The following is a 12,818-nucleotide window of genomic DNA, read 5'->3' as shown; positions in this document are numbered from 1 at the left end:
CCAGAGTTCTGATGCTCGTGTTCCCATCGGGTGCAGGAAAGATCAGCACAGCTATGACACAGTGTGGTCCAGAAGATGGAGAGAAGTTTCCAATGGCTATTTGCTTAAGTGGCAATAAATGTGGTGTTCAGTAATATCATGCTGAGTGGGCTTTTGGCATGCATGGAGCTGTCAACATTTGAATAGGCCAAAAGGGGAACCCAGTGATAGCTCTATGGGTGGACCTAGTTGGCCGTGCGTCCCTTACAATTAATAGCACCCACATTCAAACCTGTGTTCCTATGTTGGTAGCCCTCCTGGTCTACAGATCAGCTTTGTCTGGCTTGTAGTGTTTTGCTCAGCCAATTGTAACAACATTGAAGAGCCCTGAGGTTCTTGAAAATTTTTAGGTTCCTGGACTCTCTTGAAACATCAGATTTAGGCCTCATGGACACATGGCAAAAATTGCGTCTCTTGTCTACACTGCTCTGTAGCTGGGTCACTTTCCACCTATCATCACACTTCTTCCTGTTACTTCTCTCGTCAAAAAAAACTATTTCTTGGGCAGCCTGGGTGGCTCAATGGTTTATCGCCGCCTTCAGCTCGGGGCCTGATCCTGGACACCCAGGATCGAGTCCCACGTCAGGCTCCCTGCTTGGAGCCTGCTTCTCCCTCTGCCTGTGTCCCTGCCTCTCTTTCTATCTCTCTGTGTCTCTCATGAATAAATAAATAAATAAATAAATAAATAAATAAATAAATAAATAAATAAAATCTCTTAAAAAAAAAAGAAAACTATTTCTCTGTATCCACACCTCTATCAAAGTAAGAAAACAACAAATAGCGTGAAAGGGCAGCTTCATGTATCACCATCACTTGCCTGGCCACAAGAGGTATTTGAGTTTGCCTTTCCATTCTAAAATAATGGACCTAACTTTGTTCCCTCCCTAGGCAACACATTCTCCAATGCGTTCTCCACATCCTCTAACATCTCCCAACGCACATGGAGGTCCTCCAGGGATGTATGTAATCTGCAGAGGTTCCCTCTCCTCATTCCCTTTGGCTCATACCCCTGGCCCCTTATTGGTTTGGATTCATTGTATTTAAAAGCCTAAAGGAAAGTCTTATCAAATCAATCATTCATTGTTATTGATCACAAGTATCCAAATTACCTTGTAACTTGGAAATCACTCCTTTGAGATCAACACCAAGATCTTTGGCAAACTAAATGATGCCCCTTGTCTCAACACAGTCCCGGGAAAGGGCTGAGACTCTTTTCATGGTCCTAAGCGGCAGCATCCCCAACTTGTAATTAGGTGACATTTTAAAAGTTCATTTTATATTGGTTGCTTGCAGCTTATAATTCCTTTCAATATTGTAAATATTGCTAGTTTTCCCACAGTTTACCCACAAATTTCTTTTCAACCATGAGAAGGGATAGTGGTTTTTTTTTTCCTGCAAAATTATTCAATGAAAGCTTGTTTTCCTTCAAAATAGTTGGTGTACTAAGTATTAGAAAACATCATGAAAAGCCTGATGTTGAAGTAATTGTCAAGTAAGTATTAGGGGGAAGTAATATTTTCTCTAATTGTACCAAATGAGGGCTTTCCTCTTAGAAAGAGTGACACGGTGGGTTTTTAGCACAATTCCCAGGAGGCAGAAACCTAACCCCTGCCACCCTTGAAGAGACAGTATAAATGAATCCAGAACCCCTCAAGTTTCTTCCCAGGGAAGACTGCAGTGGCTCAAGTCAAATGCCAGCCAGTAGGGATGGGGATGAGGGCTGTCCTGCCCCACTAAATAAAATGGCGCATGGGCGTCAGTTCTGTCCTCTCAGAGCTATTGCAAGAATTTGCTTCCCAGAAAAATGTTAACATGAGGATAATAAAATGAGAATGTAAGCTCACATCAGCATTAACCTAGCTTCTGTGATAAGAGCTGGGGCTGCTATGATTACCCCTGGTCAGCAATCGGCCAGGACACTTCAGAAACAAGCACCCCAATCATCCTGCCTACATGATGGTTTTATGGGTAATTCCTCCTCCAATGGGAGACTCGTGTGCAGGCAATCACTTGTTTAAAGACCTGAACAAGTGGAAGCCAGTAGAGATCCGCAAGGCATTGGAGGGAAAGGCTGAAATAGTTCCTGTCCAGGTAAGGCTACCCACCCCACCCAGGCATGCAGTAGTCAGAATCTTGCCCCATGACTTTTGAGTTGTGCTATGAAGTTCTTACTACACAGAGATCTTGCAAAGAGATTATAAGTATCCTTGAGAACTCCCTGGGAGGGGAAAAGATGCTCAGAGCCAGCTCCCATAGAGGTGGAGTGATGTGTCCAAGGAGGGACACTGAGACAAGGCTGGAAAAAGAACAGGGTCAGTAGTACCTGAATTCTGGGCTTTAGCTACAAACCCAGAAACCATCCTGCTGGGACAGTGTCTATGGACATTCTTCCTTCATGTCAGAGGTGTGCTGTCGGGAAAGAGAAGAGTGGGCAGGAAGGAAGGTATAGTAACTTTTTAAATGTTTTTATTTTTTGCAACTTCTTGGCTCCATTTGTATTCACCAGTCACATGTACCAAGGACTCCTGAAGCATTTCCCCGGGCAGGAGTCAACTGCAACCTTACTGTCACAGAAAATAGATCCTACCCTGCAAAGCTTCCGCTCGTTGAGAATCCAAGTGTCAACTGACAAAATATCCAGATGGGGAAATCCCCCTCCCCCTCCCCCTTTTCCCACCAGCGTAAAAGGTAACGGGGGTGGGGGACAACTGGAGAAGGAAATGAAGTCATGCGGGTTCACCAGGAAAAGATAAAGTGTTGGTGGCAGCAGAGTTGGTGAGTGTGTTGTGGGCATTACCTCTTGCTGAGGCTTCCAGGAAGGCTCCCGCTCAAGTCCTGGTGGCTCTGAGAACAAGCATTCTTGCATCAATAGCTAATAGGCTGTCCAACCAGATGTTATCTGGGTGGGATAAGAGGGTGAGAAAACAGACCTGTTGTACGCTGTTGTCAACTGTATCGCTGTGGTCAGAGAAGGCTGGTTGTGTAGTGTTTAGCAGAGTGCCTCTTTCGTAGTGAGGCAGACCAGATTACGTGGCGGTTTAAATCCGTTTCCTCTTGTGATTGGTCAAATATGAGAGTCATAATCATTCATGCATTACTAAAGCCTCCTTTCCATCATTTTGAAGAGACTTTTTTTTTTCTAGAACAGAGCATGCATCCAGCAGAAACCTAAAGCATTTGCTTTTCTAAGCGATCTTTTGCAATAAGCACACATTAAAAAAAACCCATCTGCATGTGGTACCTGTAACAAGACTGGAGATGATAAGTGGTAACACCAGCATCTGTAACATCCTCATCAGGAGTTCCCCAGGAAAAGAGAAGTACTTGACCTCCCGGTAGCTCATTTTGTATGGTCGGAGGGTAAATCCAAGGATTGTACCTGAAGGGAGAACAAAAAGGAGAGAAATGGAGTCTTTTTAAAGACTGAATAATCCTAGGAAAATGAAGAAGTATTTGGCGGGTAGTCTCTCCTGCCTGACATGAGTATATTTATTTAAGCAGCAAATATTTGTGCTGCTTTAGGAGCAAAGGGGTGTGCGTCTCACTTTGGTCATTGTCTGGAAGGGTCTGATTGAATCAGGGCTTTCAGAAGGACTCAGAAAAAAACCTTACTGGCTTCAGCAAATGAAAATTTTCTGTGTCTAACTTGAAAGCAGTAGAACCCATTCTGACATGGCTCAGTACAGAGTTATAAAGATAGGGGCACACCTAGGAGACAAATCATGTCTCCACGAGCAAGACAAGATAGAAAAAAAAAACCATTCTTATTGTAATGGATTTCCTTTGTAACAACAGATATTAGGACTACTAGCATAACCACTTATTCAGGGAGCGTAATTTTATTTTTTTCCTATTAAAAAAATTCCTCTTGCTCACATTGTTAATCCATTTTCATCATCCCCCTGTCTGCACACCATGTGTTCTGTCTACATGGTCTTGATATTACCTTGGCAACTGTATTGTACAGACTTGTTAGTTGCTGGCAAAAGAAGACTCCAAGAGGAGCAGAGACTTTTTTTACCAAAAATTTTTCCCCTCTTAATTTTCCTCCTGCTCCTGGAACTTTAAAATATATTTTAAAAAATAACTTCATGTATAAATTAAATTATGCACGATAGCTTTTGGAGTGTTTGGCAGCCAACAAAAATATTAAATAAACAGACTCCTTCTTTCCTTTCCCTAATTTGCTTTCCTTGCCCAAGAAAATTTACTTATTACATTACTGTAAATATTTTCAAAATTTCTACCTCCGCTATTACTTAAAACACGTGAGTTAAGAAGTTAAGAGAGAAATACTGAGCTATTTAGAAGCTAGAGTTTGGGGAAGAGGGAGAGAATGCTGGGTAGACATAACTTTTTCCAGAGGAAGCAAGCAGGTATTTTTTTTTTTTTTTATGATAGTCACACACAGAGAGAGAGAGAGGCAGAGACATAGGCAGAGGGAGAAGAGCCCGACGTGGGATTTGATCCCGGGTCTCCGGGATCGCGCCCTGGGCCAAAGGCAGGCGCTAAACCGCTGTGCCACCCAGGGATCCCAAGCAGTTCTTTAAGAAAACCGAGTAGCCTAACTTCTCATGAAATAGGTTTCTTCTCTTAGGAAATGAGACACAAAGTTCATGTCAGTTGTCACAGCAAACCCAATTTCATATCTTAGGTCTCAGTAACCATGAAGTATCCATTCTTTGATTATATACTGTGATATTCAAACTAAGAGCCTGAATCTATGTGACTAGAAAATCTGGCTGATCCAGTTTTTAGGACCTTTAGGAAAATATTTATCGCTTTTCTCCAATGCAACAATACTATGCTCGAGAGAAAAGGTGATTTGGAAAACACAGAAAAGAGGCAAGAGCCTGCCTCTATTGGTTTTATCACTTAAACAGCAAATAGCTAATGCTTACTGAGCTCTTATCATATGCCAAGCCTTGTCAGTGCTTTACTTGTGTTGGTATATTTAATCCTCACAAAACCCCCTGGAGGTACGTACTATTTTACCACAATGTACTGATGGAGAAATCTAATTACGGTGAACTTCGAACTTGCCAGATTCCAGCAACTATTCAAACACCACAGTCAAAAAGCAACTCGAGTGACGGAGCTGGGATTTAAACCTAGGCATTTAGGCTCAGAGCTCACATTCTTGAGGATCTCACAAACTTCCTACCTCTCCAGTAGAGCCAGGCCAACCACTGTGAGCGCTTCTGTGAGTTTCTTTTCAGAATGTTCTCACGCAGAGCTAAACACACGGAAATCGCCCAGAATATACTTTTCCATATTTCCATATTTCCAAATTTCTCCATAAGCATTACTTTTAGCCTCATGATATCAGATCCAATGATTGTACCAATTTACTGAACACTTCCTTTATTCTTTTTTTTCCACTTCCTTTATTCTTGAACAGTTAGGTTGGTTAGCATTTTTTCACTTTCATGATGAACACCATGATGAATGTATGAAGGTTGTTTTATAACTAGGAATATTTTTTTAGTCCAATTTAGAGAAAGGAAACTAGTGCATTGAAGACTCTGACTACCATGATTGATGCTATTAAATTGTCTTCCCAGTGGTTTGGCCCCTCAATTTAATGCTTTGTTAGTGGATGAGAAGGCTTTAGTATTCTCTCTACCTCTAGGACCTGAGAGAATTAACATAAAAAATCGTTAAAACAATCTGTGAATGTGATGAGTTAATAGTGCGTATTTTTTATTTCTTTCAATTTACTTAACATCTAATGATGTTGACCATTTCTGCTAATTGTATACTCTCCAAGCATTTACTACCTCCTAATAATTTGAAGAGTTTATGTGTGTGTGTGTGTGGGGGGGTATGTATTTGGTTATAAATTCTTTGCATAATAAAGATAATTACCCTTTGCCTATAAGTAAAATAGTTGCTCTATTTTTCTAATTTTCTGGCCATATGTTAGTACTCTAAAATATATAGGTGTTTTGCATTTTTATAAAATAAGGTCTGCGCCTCTTTTTTTATTAGGCGATTTCTTTAAGTTATAAACTTTAATTTCCCTCCTCCTCCCAAGTTTGATACATCTTTAATTCATTTTTCTTTCTTTGCTTGTTTTGTTTTAAAATACTGAAGCTTTAATCTTGCTGGAAGGCATTTAATTCTAATTTTCAGTGTGCATTATTCAACACAGCATCATCCTCAGCACATGGGAATTATAAAAGGTGCTGGTAATATCTAGTTCTTTCTTGCTTGTTGTATAAAGGCCAAGTCCCAACTGAAATAACTGCTTCATCTTATAATGAGTAAGTAAATAAATAATTATAAACCTTACTACTAATCAAATATAATTTCACTGGAATTGTCTTCTGATCTTTATTTAAATGTATTTAAATACTTATCATTCAATTACAAAATAAAATGTGTACAATAAACACAAGAAACTAATTTTGGCCATCTGGAATTTGACCATATCAAGATATTGGGAATTTTAGATATCTCCCAAATAACAATTTAAGACCAGGCTTGGTTTCAAGAGTTCATTTCTAAGATGGTTGTTTGTTGATAAAAATGTATTTACTCAAATACAACACTGTTTCCAAGGATGGGTGGGATCCTGGGTAGTTCAGAAGCTATTTGTTAATTAAATTTCTTAAGTTGTTTAAGATATTTAAATTATTTAAGTTATCATTTAAAAAAAGGTAGAATAGCTGCTCATCCAATGATACAGGTTCTAGGAGCAAGAGACAAGCCAGTGTATATGAAGGAAGGGATTGTTCTTTCTAAATACTAGGTGCATTAGATCCCGTTTCCCAAAGTCTAATCCTTGCCAACACTGACTTTGTTCTTCTCTCTACAGCCACACAGCTGTATCCAGACTCTCTTTGGGAGCTCCATGTATCTCCTCTCCCTCCATCAAATCCCTTATTTACTAAGTGCCACCAATTTTCATCTAGGTCTTAGGAAGGTAAGTGGGCCAGCCTAGTAGTGAGTGATGTCTCTTGATTCCAGTTCACCAGGTAGATGTCTAACAGAGCAGCAGAAAAACAGCCAGGAGGCAAAGTCTAAACAGGTGGTGATAGTTTTCTTCGTTTTTTTTCCAGTCAACAAGCTTCTTGCTTGGAAGCATAATCCTGGCATCAGCTACTCTAGAATGTCTCAGTTTCTTTACATTCTCCAATATGGAGCCCACATTTTCTTAAAACTATTCTTTATAGTAGAACAGTAGACAGGAGTCATTTATTTCTTCATAAGGTATAGTTTCAGATCAAAAGCTTTGAAGGGAAGAGTTATTTAGAGGGATAGCACATTGCAACTACTCTTTGAATCAGTTTTGCCCCTGATGAAGCTTCGGTCTCTTTCCTTTCTCTGGGTTTACCAAGTAAGCCATTTCTACTACTAGGACAGAGGAAATTATGTTGGGAAGGGGAATATTTATTGAGCCTTTAATGGGCTAAATGGTGGCATGATCCTTATCACTACTTTATGAGGTAGATATTACCATGTCTATTTTAAAAAACTAATACACTGATGGATGCTCAGAAGCTAGTTAACTTGCTCAAATCTACAGAATTAGTAAGGAGTTGAGTTGGGAATTTTAAAGAAAACCCAGAGCTCTTTCTACCACATTCTAATGTGTCTCAAACACAGACATGGCCTTGTTGTCTGGGCCTGAGGACAGTTCTCAAATAAACTAGGCTCCTGAGTCTTCAGCATATTTAACCCCTGAACTCTGGAAGCACTTGAGTAATAATCTTGGATCTTCTAGAGATGTCCTAGAGGCACCCATCAATGTTGGAACCCCTCACAGGTTCCTTTACTTGTTGAGGATCTCACAATATGTTTATCATAGTCCTAAGTCACTGTTTAAAAACGGTTCCACCAATTCCCTTCTGATGGAATGACTTACCTAAACTTAAACAAAACTTATCAATTAAAATAGCTTGCCTCTTCACCCCACTTCACACGTTTTAATCCTTGGAAACAATCAGTAGCAAAGCCAGAAAGGACATTAAGGGAAAATATGCTTCAGGTTCTCATGTTTAATGACAATAGCCAGCAGTCATTGAGTATTCGCAAGATGCTAAGGCCTCATGAGCACATTGCCTCACAGAACCATGGAAGCCAGGACTAGTATCGCCTACATCTCAGAGATGAAGAACCGGAATCATTGAAAAAGTAGGTAGGTACCAGGTGTGCCAAAACGTCACAGCTTGGTACAGGTTGTGGCCACGGTCAATGCAGAGAAGGGTCAAGCCGCTTCCCTTAATGCCTGGTGAATGGCTGAGGTCGACTTCACACTCAGGCTGTCCAGCTCCAGAGCCTGGACCCTCACCTCCTATGCTGTACTTCTGGCCTCTCAACAGTCATGGTACTAATCTGAAGATCCCAAGTCAATATACTATATTTTGCCTACCTGTTCATTCCATTTCGAATTAGTTTAATATAGAGTCTGAGTGGGGCAAAGGTTTTGTTGATTTTACTTAATGAAGTCAATATCCAGCTTTTCTTTCCAATTCATTTGTTGAATGAATAAACAAGAGACATTTTTCTTTGGCTTTTGCTCTGCCAGACAGCATTAGAGGTGAGGCCAGTGTGGTAAGGTCAGCCAGCTGTCAGTGTCAAATCAAGAGGAGCAAATGCTCTGAATGCGAAGACTGCTTTTTTGGGGTAAGCAGTTCAGGTTTCTGATTACACAGCCCAGCAATGAAAACAGTGTTCCCTGAAACATCCTCACATCTCAGAGCCCTCTACTCTGCCCTTCAGACCCATTAGAGGCAACAGGGCGGGGGGTGGCCTTCTTCACTGTTGGTAAAGCTGCTCACTCAGGAGCTCTGCAGAGCTGAGGACTCTGCATGTTCTTGATGCGCATTGATTGAGGTTCCTAGAGCTAATAAAAAAGATCTGGTGGCTTTATGGCCACCAGATCTTTAATGCAAAAGAACAGATCTTTTATTACTGATTACTCTGCAAAAACAGCGATAAAAATCAGAATAACCTCCCCATGGGGTTTGTTACAGTTGAAGCAAACTTTGTAGTTTGCATCTCGGTGACATTATATGATACACAGATGTCACGATTCAATCTGGATTGTTCAGTCTAAGCCAACAGTCTTAAATCATTCCTGTTTTGGTATTTTACAGGATTTTTGGAATCTAGGAAATATTTTAGCTAGAACATTTAAAGTGATCAAAATGAACTGTGTTGAATGCTATAAACAAAGATGCATTTTTGTTTAAAGACTTTCTCCTAGTACAAAAAGCTCAAGAAATGAGTCCTTCAGGGTTCACTGTTTCCCCTAGAGAGTCTATACAACAAACACTTCTTTGGAAGATTAAATATCACTTCGCTTTTCTAGACGAAGACACAACTTGTACACTAGGGCCTCAGTAAGAACACACCACCAAAGGCTTCCTTTTGAAAGCCAGACATGCGTAGCAAGTTAAAAGCTAAAGACCTATTTTGAGAATTTGGCCCATATTTAATCTGATAAAATTATGGAAAATATCAAGAAGCCAGAAAATATTTAAAAGTAGAAAAATGAAGTACAAGTTGAAGTAAAATTTGGACTTTTGATAAATGTTAGGAGTTTGAAATAGTAAAATTTTACCCAAGTTCCCCACCCTCTCTCCAAACTGTCATGAACAGATATGCAGACCAAAGCTTTCTAGAATTATTACTCACAATGCAAAATTCTCCAGAAAGGGAGATCATGCCCCCAAAATGCTCAGATGCCAAGAGGGAATCTAAGAGTAATAGTGGCACTGGTCTTGAAAGGAAAACTTTACATTTTGGGACCACCAACGTCCACCAGGATGAGCCAACTAGCTCTGCAAACATTGACACTGCAAACCAGTCAGAGGACATTCAAACTCCTACCCAGAATGAGCTTGGCCTGCACATCTTTAGCTAGAAAGGGTACCATGCTGTCTACTCATATGCAAGATGGCTCAAAGAAAACAATGATTTCAAAATTTTCATTGACAGCATATACTGGTTTTACTTGACAAAATACTATTTCCCAGGTATGATCTTTTCATTTATGTAGCAACAATAATGACAATAAAAGACCAACACTACTTTGTCTCAAGGCTACAATGATCCAATTAGGCAACAAAATCACAGGAATGAATCCACTGCCTTTGCCACATTCTATTGGTTAGAAGCAGGTCACGGGTCCCACTCACACTCAACAAGTGAGCTGCGCTGGGCAGCTGGGGTCTAACATGCAAAGGTCTCTAGGCCTCTTTATCAAGCTGCTTCTAGTGCGGTGAAGACACATGCATAGAGAAGATGCTCTGTAGATGTTTGGCAAATGAATGGTGTTGGGATTGTAGTCCTAGCCCTGCCTTGAACTCTTCATATGACCTTTCCTATGCCTCACTATTTTTTTTTTCTGCTAATTTATAAAGGAAGGCTGCTCGAACATTCATTATGTCACCCTGGGCCTTTTGCATGGTCTTCCTACTGGTTTCCCTGATTCTACTTTGCCGTAACCTACAGCCTCCTCCCGACATGATACCCAGAGGGGCACTTTAAAAAAACCCAGAGTGTTGTTCTTCTCTGACCCCTCACAGCTCTTCATGTCACCTGGAGCAAAAGCCCAAAGTCACGTGAGGGCTGCACCTGGCCTGCTTCCCTAGCCTCACCATATTTCGAACTTACCCCCTACTCCGCCATCTGCTCTGTTTCAATATTTGCCTCCTTGATGTTATTTCACCATCAGACATGACCCCGCTTTATGGTCCTGGTGCTGGCTCTGCTTTCTGCCTGGGACACTCTTCCCAGAGATGCCCAGGTTTCCTTCCAGGCTTAGCTCAAATGTCATCTTCTTATTGAAACCTACCTTGAACTTCTTCTCCCTTAGCTGGCTTTGTTTCAGGAGTTCTTATCACCTTCCAAAATACAACATAATTTTCTAATTTCTTGTGCTTGCTGTTTATTGTTGTCTTTGCCTCCTCAAATAAAAGTTCCAGGAGATGAAGACTTTTTTTTTCCTGAGGTGTTTTTTTTTTTGTTGTTGATATGTATTAAGCCCCAGAAATTGTTCCTGACACATAGTAGGTGCTCAGTATATTGCTGAATGAGTGACCAAACAGAATGAGTGAATTCTCTTTCAGATGACCCGTGCCCAGCAGTGCCTGGCCCCCCGCTGCTGTTGAACACATTTACCCATTTACCAAATGGAGGAATCACTTTGCTCTGTGCTTGACAGTAAATCCTGTTCCCCACCGTGTTCTGTGAGCACAGCAGCTTACCCCCAGGAACACCCCTTCTTCCAAACCCTGATTTCTCTCTCCTGATCTGTGAAGCTGGATCTCAACTGAACTACGATTTCTCATACTGCTTAGCCTTTTAGATTCCCAGACTAGAAGTGATAGCTCCTGATTTCCTGTTTCTCCCAGAAGGCTTGATTTTTTTTGAGTATGAGGGACAGTGGGTGTGAGGCTATAGAAAGATCATGGAACAAAATTTCCAAGATGAGGTTCTGGGTCTGACGTTGCCAGCAAATGATGCCAGTAGGTACTTTACTTAAAGACTGAATCTTCATATCAAACCTACAGGATTTAATATCACCATCTTACAGATGAGGAGGATGAACCCTTGAAAGAGGAAGCCACTTTTTCCAGGTGACAGGGCCAGTGACTGATGTTGGTGGAATGGGGTTTCAAACCGAGGTCTGCCCATTTCCACAGCACACGTCTTCAAATCATATAATTTCTTTGGGACTCTTTTCTTTTTTCTTTTCTTTTCTTTCTTTTCTTCTTTTCTTTTCTTTCTTTTCTTCTTTTCTTTTTTCGGTCCACAAAATGGAAGATATAGATCAGAATGGGGAATATCTAAAATCCTCTTGAACTTTAATGTTCTTGCCTAAAGGTTCTGAGTTTAAAAGAACCATGTAAACCCAAAGCATTATAAATCTTAGCTGCTTTATTATGAATTCATCTTGTTTCTTCTCATGAATTCTAAAGTCCTTGATAAGGCATATGAAAGCATTTTTAATACGTCAACTTGGCCATTACAGTTATTACGGCAGGTAGGCAATACATAATTATTTGAGAGATCAAATACAAGTTTCTATTTTAGAACTTGGCTAGCTTGTAGCCCAAGTTGGAGAAGTCATAAGTCTGTCTCATGCAAGCCTGATGAAGCCGGTGGACATAAGTTCCATTAGTTTATTTTTACAAGAAGGGCAAGGCGTTATGGTGAATTTACCTGCCCAAGGGGTCTGCTGCTCCTGCCCTTTGGTTTCACCCCAAACTTCCAGGCATTTCCTGGTGAGAAGCTACTGTGTGAGGCGATCTTTCAACCCTCCCCCACTCCTCTGTTCCCACATCCTTCAGAGATTTGGGCCCTGGCTTGGCTCACTCTTTTGTCCTTTGGTATTTCCTGTTGCTGGAGGTGGGAAATACCTGCTCCAGTCTCCTTCCACCAGTGGTGCCCAGAAGAACCAGCCCTGGGTAACTGATGCAAACCAGTCCACATGGCATGCAACTCTGGGAGACAACTCTATCAGAAGAACCCTAGGAGTTCTGAAAAGCCTGGTGCTTTCTTCTTAAGACTGCACTACTAGTGTAAGCTATGCGGGATGGCAATTAAATTGGCAAATTTAATCTTTTCAATGTCCAATCCATTGTCATTTAAAAAATATTCTACTAAAATCATTAGCACCTGTTGCATTCCTTTCTGGTAAAAAATAAAATATTGTATGATTGAGTAGAAACTGTCAATGCAGTTTCAATTCTGGGGATGTATCCCACAGATACACTTTACCTAGGGGAAATAACTTTCACACAGGATTATTCATTATACTGTTT

The 12,818-nt window shown here is 40.7% G+C and overlaps 1 protein-coding gene across 2 annotated transcripts in view; it reads right to left on the bottom strand.

Moving 5' to 3' along the window:
* SLC1A3 (solute carrier family 1 member 3) overlaps window positions 1-12,818 on the bottom strand; it is a 77,977-nt gene that overhangs the window by 53,349 nt on the left and 11,810 nt on the right. The window contains exon 3 of one of the 2 annotated variants that reach the window (XM_055325119.1): window positions 3,281-3,418. In XM_055325119.1, coding sequence (XP_055181094.1) covers window positions 3,281-3,418 — 138 coding nt within the window. Of the gene's footprint in view, window positions 1-2,836; window positions 2,916-3,280; window positions 3,419-12,818 lie in introns of those variants that run through there. The other variant, XM_055325120.1, reaches the window with a different exon arrangement.

Source organism: Nyctereutes procyonoides, unplaced genomic scaffold (genome assembly GCF_905146905.1).
Source record: "Nyctereutes procyonoides isolate TBG_1078 unplaced genomic scaffold, NYPRO_anot_genome, whole genome shotgun sequence".
Classification (NCBI taxonomy): domain Eukaryota; kingdom Metazoa; phylum Chordata; class Mammalia; order Carnivora; family Canidae; genus Nyctereutes; species Nyctereutes procyonoides.
This window is presented reverse-complemented; position numbering and strand designations above follow the sequence as displayed.